Genomic DNA, 13075 nt, shown 5'->3' on the forward strand with positions numbered 1-13075 from the left:
GGATAGCAGTTCACTGCCTTCCTATGCCCAGCCCTGACACAGTGGATAGCAGTTCACTGCCTTCCTATGCCCAGCCCTGACACAGTGGATAGTTCACTGCCTTCCTATGCTCAGCCCTGACACAGTGGATAGCAGTTCACTGCCTTCCTATGCTCAGCCCTGACACAGTGGATAGCAGTTCACTGCCTTCCTATGCCCAGCCCTGACACAGTGGATAGTTCACTGCCTTCCTATGCTCAGCCCTGACACAGTGGATAGCAGTTCACTGCCTTCCTATGCTCAGCCCTGACACAGTGGATAGCAGTTCACTGCCTTCCTATGCCCAGCTCTAACACAGTGGATAGCAGTTCACTGCCTTCCTATGCCCAGCCCTGACACAGTGGATAGCAGTTCACTGCCTCCCTATGCTCAGCCCTGACACAGTGGATAGCAGTTCACTGCCTTCCTATGCCCAGCCCTGACACAGTGGATAGTTCACTGCCTTCCTATGCTCAGCCCTGACACAGTGGATAGCAGTTCACTGCCTTCCTATGCTCAGCCCTGACACAGTGGATAGCAGTTCACTGCCTTCCTATGCCCAGCCCTGACACAGTGGATAGTTCACTGCCTTCCTATGCTCAGCCCTGACACAGTGGATAGCAGTTCACTGCCTTCCTATGCTCAGCCCTGACACAGTGGATAGCAGTTCACTGCCTCCCTATGCCCAGCCCTGACACAGTGGATAGCAGTTCACTGCCTCCCTATGCTCAGCCCTGACACAGTGGATAGTTCACTACCTTCCTATGCTCAGCCCTGACACAGTGGATAGCAGTTCACTGCCTCCCTATGCCCAGCCCTGACACAGTGGATAGCAGTTCACTGCCTCCCTATGCTGAACCCTGACACAGTGGATAGGAGTTCACTGCCTCCCTATGCCCAGCCCTGACACCGTGGATAGTTCACGGCCCTGATGGCTGAAAAAGGGAAAGGGACCTTTGATTTTGTTAACTTTTAATGTTCCTTTGCAGTTGGTGGGCTCCAAGCCACAAAGGTGATGCTGATGAAGATAGTGCCGACCAACCCACCACACCATGTACATAGCCCCACCCACCACACCATGTACATAGCCCCACCCACTCACACACCACACATACTTACATCCACTGACACATCTCACTAAGACTCGTACTGCAGGAACATGCCAAACACACGTTTGTAAAAATGCAATTGTTGCTTATTCAATTTACCATCATGAAATAAAATCTGGACTTGACACACACATATGTTTGCACACACACACACACACACACACACACACACACACACAAATGTTGGTTTGCTGAATTCCCTTTGTTACAAAAATGCTTGTACAAAATGACACAATATTGCAGCAGTCTTGAAAATCCACAATGAAAAGAATGACACCACATCACACCAAGTTCATGTCATACAGCATCCAAATATCACATCACACCATGTCACTGTCATCCAGATATCACATCACACCATGTCATTGTCATCCAGATATCACACCACCATATCACACCATGCCATTGTCATCCACATATCACATCACACCATGTCATTGTCATCCACATATCACATCACACCATGTCACTGTCATCCACATTTCACACCACCACATCACACCATGTCATTGTCATCCACATATCGCATCACACCATGTCATTGTCATCCACATATCACATCACACCATGTCACTGTCATCCACATATCAGACCATGTCATTGTCATCCACATATCACACCATGTCATTGTCATTCACATATCACACCACCACATCACACCATGTCATTGTCATCCACATATCACACCACCGCATCACACTATGCATTGTCATCCACATATCACACCATCACATCACACCACGTTATTATCCACATATCACATCACACCATGTCATTGTTTTCCACATATCACACCACCACATCACACCATGTCATTGTTTTCCACATATCACACCACCACATCACACCATGTCATTGTCATCCACATATTACATCACCACATCACACCTTATTGTCATACACATATCACATCACCACATCACACCATGTCATTGTCATCCACATATCACATCACCACATCACACCATGTCATTGTCATCCACATATCACATCACACCATGTCATTGCCACCCACATATCACATCACCACATCATACCATGTCATTGTCATCCACATATCACATCACACCATGTCATTGTCATCCACATCATATCACACCATGTCATTGTCATCCACATATATCACACCATGTCATTGTCATCCACATATCACATCACACAATGTCATTGTCATCCACATCATATCACACCATGTCATTGTCATCCACATATCACATCACACCATGTCATTGTCATCCACATATCACATCACACCATGTCATTGTCATCCACATATCATATCACACCATGTCATTGTCATCCATATATCACATCACCACACCATGTCATTGTCATACAACTGCATGTCAGTGTGCCAGTCAGTGTGTGTGGTGAGGGGTGAAGAATGTCACAGGACACAATAGTCAGTGACCATCTTACGCATGAGACGTCCACTACTGTCCAGTTCACTCCAGCCACCCTCACCTTCAACAGGACTGCTGGTTACAAGCACCTGCAGTGTTGGAGGAATACATAAAGCGTTGGTCCTTCGCTTGGGAGAAAGACTTTCATGCTTGAAAGTGATCAAATTAAACACAAAGGAAAAGATATGCACACACTTCAATCAACATTTTCCGATGCATTCGATTTGTGCAATTTTTGTTTTCTAAGCCATATCAGCACACACACTCCAAATCAACATTTTCCATTGCATTGAATAAGTGCAACTATTTTAAGTTAACTCTAATTTGAACAATTCAAGATTTTTCTTCTTGGAAGGAAAAGCTGCAAGAAAAAAGTAATTTAATCAATTCAAAAAATGAAAGGTCACAAACCAAAGTGTAAAGTAATCCAACATATATTCAGACACACCTTAGAAAAGGACACACCTTTGAAAAGTACACATCAGGTTTGACATACATACCTGGAGACCTTTCCATGGCACATGACACCTTCATCTGTTTGACATACACACCTGGAGACCTTTCCATGGCATATGACACCTTCATCTGTTTGACATACACACCTGGAGACCTTTCCATGGCATATGACACCTTCATCTGTTTGACATACACACCTGGAGACCTTTCCATGGCATATGACACCTTCATCTGTTTGACATACACACCTGGAGACCTTTCCATGGCACATGACACCTTCATCTGTTTGACATACACACCTGGAGACCTTTCCATGGCACATGACACCTTCATCTGTTTGACATACACACCTGGAGACCTTTCCATGGCACATGATACAAACTGAACACAATGACAATGACCACAACACACACCTTACATATATCTACGCAGCAGATGGCCGACCTGCTGGTCAGGCCTTGACAACCTACCCTAGACACATCAAACATTAACATGAAATGAAACAATGAATAAAACCAACACAGATAACGTGCAAAACAACAGTTCCTGATCACACCCACACCACAGTGCAGGTCCACATTACATCACTTTGGTTTCTTTGGATTTCTCTAAGTTTTTCTTTGTTTTTGCTTTGTCCTTCCTGGCTTTTTTCTCTTTGTTCTTTTCTTTTCTTTGGACTGAAACAATGAACAGGAAAAGAAGACCATGAAATCAATACATGAACTGTCTCACACACTGGATTCACACACTGGATTCAACACTGGAAAAAATTATAAAGGGGTGCAACTGCAAGAGACCGACCAGTTCACCCAATGACTTATTGACCCCAATCTGGAAACTGACATTTTTGTACACATGTTCCAGAACTAGACAATGCTTGACCCTAAAAATAAAAAAACATATATATATATATATATATCTGTCCTGTCCCTGCAAACCCTCTCCCCTGCCCCCTCCCCTACCCCAACCTCCCCTGCCTAAAACTCTCCCTCTCTTCTTTCTCATTTGTCACACTAATTGTCAGTTTCCTATGGTCAGATATTGCAAACATGAACCCTTACATTTCAGTTTACAACAGGTTGTAGCACTTTCCCAACAACAGGTTGTAGCACTTTCCCAACAACAGGTTGTCGCACTTTCCCAACAACAGGTTGTCGCACTTTCCCAACAACAGGTTGTCGCACTTTCCCAACAACAGGTTGTCGCACTTTCCCAACAACAGGTTGTCGCACTTTCCCAACAACAGGTTGTCGCACTTTCCCAGCAGCATGACAGTCGGTCACCACAATCTGATCCACTCACAACTCACACCTCCACCCCCCCACTTCTCCTTCCCACCCAACATTCACACTCCACACACTCTCTCTCTGCTCCTCACTCACAACCTAACCCTCCAGCCTGGAATGTACTTCTGAGGTTAGAAGCCCCCCCCCAATGTCCCATTCATCCACACTGCCCCCCCCCCCCATGTCCCATTCATCCACACTGCCCCCCCCCATGTCCCATTCATCCACACTGCCTCCCCCCCCCATGTCCCATTCATCCACACTGCCTCCCCCCCCATGTCCCATTCATCCACACTGCCTCCCCCCCAATGTCCCATTCATCCACACTGCCTCCCCCCCCCCATGTCCCATTCATCCACACTGCCCCCCCCCCATGTCCCATTCATCCACACTGCCCCCCCCCCATGTCCCATTCATCCACACTGCCTCCCCCCCCCATGTCCCATTCATCCACACTGCCCCCCCCCCCCCCAACCAATGTCCCATTCATCCACACTGCCCCCCCCCCATGTCCCATTCATCCACACTGCCTCCCCCCCATGTCCCATTCATCCACACTGCCTCCCCCCCCCCCCCATGTCCCATTCATCCACACTGCCCCCCCCCCCCCAACCAATGTCCCCCCCCCCAATGTCCCATTCATCCACACTGCCTCCCCCCCATGTCCCATTCATCCCCCCCCATGTCCCATTCATCCACACTGCCCCCCCCATGTCCCATTCATCCACACTGCCTCCCCCCCATGTCCCATTCATCCCCCCCATGTCCCATTCATCCACACTGCCTCCCCCCCCCCCATGTCCCATTCATCCACACTGCCTCCCCCCCCCCATGTCCCATTCATCCACACTGCCTCCCCCCCCCCATGTCCCATTCATCCACACTGCCCCCCCCCCCCTGTCCCATTCATCCACACTGCCTCCCCCCCCCCAAGTCCCATTCATCCACACTGCCCCCCCCCCCCTGTCCCATTCATCCCCCCCATGTCCCATTCATCCACACTGCCCCCCCCCCATGTCCCATTCATCCACACTGCCCCCCCCATGTCCCATTCATCCACACTGCCTCCCCCCCCCCATGTCCCATTCATCCACACTGCCTCCCCCCCCCCATGTCCCATTCATCCACACTGCCTCCCCCCCCCCCATGTCCCATTCATCCACACTGCCTCCCTCCCCATGTCCCATTCATCCATACTGCCCCCCCCCCCATGTCCCATTCATCCACACTGCCCCCCCCCCCCATGTCCCATTCATCCACACTGCCTCCCTCCCCCATGTCCCATTCATCCACACTGCCTCCCCCCCATGTCCCATTCATCTACACTCCTCCCTCTCCTCCCTCTCTCTCTCTCTCTGTGCTCCTCAAAACTTGTCCCCCCCACCCCCTCCCCCCCGGGTGGAAGGAAGGTTAAAGGTCAAACAGCTGCTTTCAGGTGTAGGATGCACCGCGCGAGATGCTGCCAGCATCAGACAGCAGAGCCGTGTTCTCGTTGGAGGAGAGGTTCGGTTCTAGGATGTCGACAGGACCGGTGTCACTTCCCTGGACCGTGGGGCCCTCATCGTTGTCTGGGCGGCGGATGATGGCCTCCAGCTCCACCTGGACCGGCGGGTTGCACCAGGGAAGACAAGGCACCACCATCACCTGGTTGTACAGCATAGTGCCCACCACCAGGAACATGAAGCCGTCCACTGAAACACGGCACACACCTCATCATGGTCACTGCCACACAGTACACATCATGTGTCCACTGAAACACGGCACACACCTCGTCATTGTCACTGCCACACAGTACACATCATGTGTCCACGGAAACACGGCACACACCTCGTCATTGTCACTGCCACACACTGCACAGTACACATCATGTAGCCCTCAACACATAGCAGATCATTGCAACACACACCACAGCACACACCAACTTGCAAGAATACCGTAAAGTTCGGTCTATAAGCCGCGACTTTTTACCCCAGCTTCAACTTCTGCAGCTTATACAATGATGCGGCTTATTTGCGGATTTTAACGATCCCGGGAGTGTCACGTTCTCGTCTATTCTTAGCTGCCCTTCATCTCACCAAAATCATCATTTCTGTCCATGAATTTTTGGATGAGCTTCAGGATAGTGTGCTAACTGTTCACATTTTATAAATCAAATCCCTACACATTAAAGCCTTCAGATCAGCATTCAGTTCTACTCTGCTCAAGCGTACACCCTCATCATGCCGAAAACGCTACAAATGCCTATGATGCAGCCTTCAAACTGAAGGCGATCAACCTAGCAGACGACAGTGCAAGTGGCGAACCAGCAGCGACCTCCACCTTCATGTTCATGAAGTGAAAGCTAGGCTGAAGTCAGTGACAAGATGGTGGAGGAAGCTGTGCTGGTTCTCTTCAACTCGGACACTGAAGACGAAGATTTCAGTGGATTCATTGAGCAAGATGGCGTTGAATAAATGTGATTATCCCTAAATTATGGATCTTATTTTCATTGTGTTTATTTTTTATTTTTTGTGGCACCAGCAGTATTTTCGCTTGCTTTTCTTTGTGTTGTTCCCGCTTGTGTTTATTTCATAACCTGCAGTATTGACAGCTTTTCTGTAGTATCAGTATGTGTACTGGTACCGGAAATAAGTGCGGCTTATAAGCCAGTGCGGCTTATGTATGTATGAAGTTCAATTTTTTCCAAAATTTAGTGGGTGCAGCTTATATACCAGTGCGCTCAATAGACCGAACTTTACGGTAATACTAATAGTAAAACTCACTCCCTACTGGGCAATTTGTAAGTGCGTTCCTGCCCATCAATGCTGTTACACACCACATGATGCACAATGACACATACCACTGCTACAACACAACACACTGTACAATGGGGGGGGGGGAGGGAGGGGTCATTTTACCTGCACTCTGCTCTGACAAAGGTAGACACTACAGTGTGGTCAGGTAAGAGGGAAGAAGGAGGAGGAAGAGAAGACAGACACCTGCACTCTGCTTTGACAAAGGTAGACACTACAGTGTGGTCAGGTAAGAGGGAAGAAGGAGGAGGAAGAGAAGACAGACAGACACCTGCACTCTGCTTTGACAAAGGTAGACACTACAGTGTGGTCAGGTAAGAGGGAAGAAGGAGGAGGAAGAGAAGACAGACAGACACCTGCACTCTGCTTTGACAAAGGTAGACACTACAGTGTGGTCAGGTAAGAGGGAAGAAGGAGGAGGAAGAGAAGACAGACACCTGCACTCTGCTTTGACAAAGGTAGACACTACAGTGTGGTCAGGTAAGAGGGAAGAAGGAGGAGGAAGAGAAGACAGACACCTGCACTCTGCTTTGACAAAGGTAGACACTACAGTGTGGTCAGGTAAGAGGGAAGAAGGAGGAGGAAGAGAAGACAGACACCTGCACTCTGCTTTGACAAAGGTAGACACTACAGTGTGGTCAGGTAAGAGGGAAGAAGAAGGAGGAAGAGAAGACAGACAGACACCTGCACTCTGCTTTGACAAAGGTAAACACTACAGTGTGGTCAGGTAAGAGGGAAGAAGAAGGAGGAAGAGAAGAAGACAGACACCTGCACTCTGCTTTGACAAAGGTAGACACTACAGTGTGGTCAGGTAAGAGGGAAGAAGAAGGAGGAAGAGAAGACAGACAGACACCTGCACTCTGCTTTGACAAAGGTAGACACTACAGTGTGGTCAGGTAAGAGGGAAGAAGAAGGAGGAAGAGAAGACAGACAGACACCTGCACTCTGCTTTGACAAAGGTAGACACTACAGTGTGGTCAGGTAAGAGGGAAGAAGAAGAAGGAAGAGAAGACAGATGGACAGTGAAAGTCAATCTTACCTTGAAGCAGTCCGTAGGATTTATCAAATTCTTCACCAAATTTCTGAAAAAAGACAAATATAACCACATAAATTTGATAAAAACCTTTCCTCATTGTGACATTATGAAAGATTAGAGATTCAATAACATTTCCATGGCCACTGAGGCAGTGATTCCATGTCCACTGTGTCTAGGACATGGTATGGGAAGGCAGTGATTCCATGTCCACAGTGTCTAGGACATGGGATAGGAAGGCAGTGATTTCATGTCCACTGTGTCTAGGACATGGCACAGGAAGGCAGTGATTTCATGTCTACTGTGTCTAGGACATGGCATGGGAAGGCAGTGATTCCATGTCCACTGTGTCTAGGACATGTCATGGGAAGGCAGTGATTCCATGTCCACTGTGTCTAGGACATGGCATAGGAAGGCAGTGATTTCATGTCCACAGTGTCTAGGACATGGCATGGGAAGGCATTGATTCCATGTCCACAGTGTCTAGGACATGGCATGGGAAGGGATTGATTTCATGTCCACAGTGTCTAGGACATGGCATGGGAAGGCATTGATTTCATGTCCACAGTGTCTAGGACATGGCATGGGAAGGCAGTGATTCCATGTCCACAGTGTCTAGGACATGGGATAGGAAGGCAGTGATTCCATGTCCACTGTGTCTAGGACATGGCATAGGAAGGCAGTGATTCCATGTCCACAGTGTCTAGGACATGGGATAGGAAGGCAGTGATTCCATGTCCACTGTGTCTAGGAGATGGCAAGGGAAGGCAGTGATTCCATGTCCACTGTGTCTAAGACATGGCATAGGAATGCAGTGATTTCATGTCCACAGTGTCTAGGACATGGCACAGGAAGGCAGTGATTTCATGTCCACTGTGTCTAGGACATGGCATGGGAAGGCAGTGATTCCATGTCCACAGTGTCTAGGACATGGCATGGGAAGGCAGTGATTCCATGTCCACAGTGTCTAGGACATGGCATGGGAAGGCAGTGATTCCATGTCCACTGTGTCTAAGACATGGCACAGGAAGGCAGTGATTCCATGTCCACAGTGTCTAGGACATGGCATAGGAAGGCAGTGATTTCATGTCCACTGTGTCTAGGACATGGCATAGGAAGGCAGTGATTTCATGTCCACAGTGTCTAGGACATGGCATGGGAAGGCATTGATTTCATGTCCACAGTGTCTAGGACATGGCACAGGAAGGCAGTGATTTCATGTCCACTGTGTCTAGGACATGGCATGGGAAGGGGCCTTATCCTCTCATTCAACCTTCAGGTCGATATTCAAGGCCTTCAGATCTCTCTTGCAGATGACATTATTGTGCAGTTGGTGTCTGCCTGGACAATGTATTCCCTGTACCACTTCTCCATAAAGAAGATCCTTGGGGATCCAGCTATCATCCATCGTCCACTGTCAACAGCACTGTTTATTTTCAGGCTCCTTACACAAGTAATTCATACACAGTAGAAGCCTGTTAACAGCAAACAGAAAGAATGGAACACACACTTTGCACAGGACTTCTCAGGACAGTGTTGTTCTGAATAAACCCCAAAGACCTGCCTCACACATGTCCTGGAAATGTGCAGAGCCACAAGTCTCAATAATGAAAAAAACAACAAAAAAACCCAGAATTTTACCCAATGTGAGCGTGTTTGCCTTTAAAATGTCCTGAAAAGTGTGCAGACCTGGTCTGTAGTTACCTTTAAAATGTCCTGAAAAGTGTGCAGACCTGGTCTGTGGTTACCTTTAAGATGTCCTGAAAAGTGTGCAGACCTGGTCTGTGGTTACCTTTAAGATGTCCTTAAAAGTGTGCAGACCTGGTCTGTAGTTACCTTTAAGATGTCCTGAAAAGTGTGCAGACCTGGTCTGTGGTTACCTTTAAGATGTCCTTAAAAGTGTGCAGACCTGGTCTGTGGTTACCTTTAAGATGTCCTGAAAAGTGTGCAGACCTGGTCTGTAGTTACCTTTTAAATGTCCTGAAAAGTGTGCAGACCTGGTCTGTAGTTACCTTTAAGATGTCCTGAAAAGTGTGCAAACCTGGTCTGTGGTTACCTTTAAGATGTCCTTAAAAGTGTGCAGACCTGGTCTGTAGTTACCTTTTAAATGTCCTGAAAAGTGTGCAGACCTGGTCTGTGGTTACCTTTTAAATGTCCTGAAAAGTGTGCAGACCTGGTCTGTAGTTACCTTTTAAATGTCCTGAAAAGTGTGCAGACCTGGTCTGTAGTTACCTTTTAAATGTCCTGAAAAGTGTGCAGACCTGGTCTGTAGTTACCTTTTAAATGTCCTTAAAAGTGTGCAGACCTGGTCTGTAGTTACCTTTTAAATGTCCTGAAAAGTGTGCAGACCTGGTCTGTGGTTACCTTTAAGATGTCCTTAAAAGTGTGCAGACCTGGTCTGTGGTTACCTTTAAGATGTCCTTAAAAGTGTGCAGACCTGGTCTGTGGTTACCTTTAAAATGTCCTGAAAAGTGTGCAGACCTGGTCTGTGGTTACCTTTAAGATGTCCTTAAAAGTGTGCAGACCTGGTCTGTGGTTACCTTTAAAATGTCCTGAAAAGTGTGCAGACCTGGTCTGTGGTTACCTTTCAAATGTCCTGAAAATTGTGCAGACCTGGTCTGTGGTTACCTTTTTTATTGTAAGAAGACCTGTGTGTGTAACACATATAATGAGCTTTTAATAATTTGATTATTTATATTAGCAATATTGGGCTTTTTTTTGTTTTGATTATTTACATAGCAATATTGGGCTTTCTTTTTTTACTTTGATGATTTACATTAACAACATGCTATGGTTTAGATAGATATTTTTTTCCTTAATTTGTTTTAATGTGCTGATGTCTGCCATTATATGATATAAATGATTACTGTTTGATGGAAGGTGCTTATGGTTCTAATGACTAGTGTTCATTATCATCATTCTAACTATTACTGTTTGATGGGAGGTGCTTATGGTTCTAATGACTGGGAGGTGCTTATGGTTCTAATGACTAGTGTTCATTATCATCATTCTAACTATTACTGTTTGATGGGAGGTGCTTATGGTTCTAATGACTAGTGTTCATTATCATCATTCTAACTATTACTGTTTGATAGGAGGTGCTTATGGTTCTAATGACTAGTGTTCATTATCATCATTCTAACTATTATTCTGATGAAGAGAGAAGGATGCCGTGTGACTGCACTCACCTTGTCAACACCGTAGTAGATGACGAGATCTGCTACCCACACCAGGATGGTTCGACAGGCGTCAATCAGCGTTCTGTGAACAGCTGTAACATGGAAACACACAATCATGTCAATCATACACACGTTCTGTGAACAGCTGTAACATGGAAACACACAATCATGTCAATCATACACACGTTCTGTGAAAAGCTGTAACATGGAAACACACAATCATGTCAATCATACACACGTTCTGTGAACAGCTGTAACATGGAAACACACAATCATGTCAATCATACACACGTTCTGTGAAAAGCTGTAACATGGAAACACACAATCATGTCAATCATACACATGTTCTGTGAACAGCAGTAACATGGAAACACACAATCATGTCAATCATACACACGTTCTGTGAACAGCTGTAACATGGAAACAATCATGTCAATCATACACACGTTCTGTGAACAGCTGTAACATGGAAACACACAATCATGTCAATCATACACATGTTCTGTGAACAGCAGTAACATGGAAACACACAATCATGTCAATCATACACACGTTCTGTGAACAGCTGTAACATGAAAACAATCATGTCAATCATACACACGTATTGGTACAAACACAATACAACCACACATGTACCTACCCAGAGGCATTTTCTTATAAATCAATGCCTACAACTGTTTATATGGATTTTTACAATAAAATACTTGCATTTTTCAGTCTCCAAAGTGCTTTGGACTTAAAGGTGCAGTGAAATCCAGGCCCCTGTTTGTAGGGAGAGCATGTCACCTTTGTACAGCACCAGCTTTTTTGTTGTCTGCAGCTTTGCAGGGTTTTTTGTTGTTGTTTTTTGTTGTTAATCAAATCAAAGTAGACTTTTCAACATGATTTTGCTAGAGACAGTCCTTTTTGATGCCAAGGATGAGGGGGAGTAAAAATCACTGTCTGCTGGTGGCAACAGAACCCACTTATTTCCTGTCAGGTACATTCTACTGGTCTGTATGTATAATAGAACACACTTATTTCCTGTAAGGCACATTCTACTGGTCTGTATGTAGAATAGAACACACTCATTTCCTGTAAGGCACATTCTACTGGTCTGTATGTAGAATAGAACACACTTATTTCCTGTAAGGCACATTCTACTGGTCTGTATGTAGAATAGAACACACTCATTTCCTGTCAGGTACATTCTACTGGTCTGTATGTAGAATAGAACACACTCATTTCCTGTAAGGTACATTCTACTGGTCTGTATGTGGAATAAATCACACTCATTTCCTGTAAGGCACATTCTACTGGTCTGTATGTGGAATAGAACACACTCATTTCCTGTCAGGCACATTCTACTGGTCTGTATGTGGAATAGATCACGCTCATTTCCTGTAAGGTACATTCTACTGGTCTGTATGTGGAATAGAACACACTCATTTCCTGTCAGGTACATTCTACTGGTCTGTATGTAGAATAGAACACACTCATTTCCTGTAAGGTACATTCTACTGGTCTGTATGTGGAATAGATCACGCTCATTTCCTGTCAGGTACATTCTACTGGTCTGTATGTGGAATAGATCACACTCATTTCCTGTAAGGCACATTCTACTGGTCTGTATGTGGAATAGATCACACTCATTTCCTGTAAGGCACATTCTACTGGTCTGTATGTGGAATAGAACACACTCATTTCCTGTCAGGCACATTCTGCTGGTCTGTATGTGGAATAGATCACACTCATTTCCTGTAAGGCACATTCTACTGGTCTGTATGTGGAATAGATCACACTCATTTCCTGTAAGGCAC

At 46.1% G+C, this 13075-nt stretch overlaps 1 protein-coding gene across 2 annotated transcripts in view; it reads right to left on the reverse strand.

Annotated features, from left to right (window-relative positions):
• Positions 1-5627: 5627 nt before the first annotated feature.
• The window catches only part of LOC143281786 (solute carrier family 35 member F6-like), a 41505-nt gene continuing 34057 nt past the window's right edge, over positions 5628-13075 (reverse strand). The window contains exons 11-13 of one of the 2 annotated variants that reach the window (XM_076587082.1): positions 11286-11368; positions 8104-8146; positions 5628-5963 (exon numbers count right to left, since the gene is read on the reverse strand). In XM_076587082.1, coding sequence (XP_076443197.1) covers positions 5704-5963; positions 8104-8146; positions 11286-11368 — 386 coding nt within the window. In that variant the 3' untranslated portion in view covers positions 5628-5703. The remainder of the gene's footprint in view (positions 5964-8103; positions 8147-11285; positions 11369-13075) is intronic. The other variant, XM_076587081.1, reaches the window with a different exon arrangement.

The sequence above is a fragment of the Babylonia areolata genome, chromosome 4 (genome assembly GCF_041734735.1).
Source record: "Babylonia areolata isolate BAREFJ2019XMU chromosome 4, ASM4173473v1, whole genome shotgun sequence".
Classification (NCBI taxonomy): domain Eukaryota; kingdom Metazoa; phylum Mollusca; class Gastropoda; order Neogastropoda; family Buccinidae; genus Babylonia; species Babylonia areolata.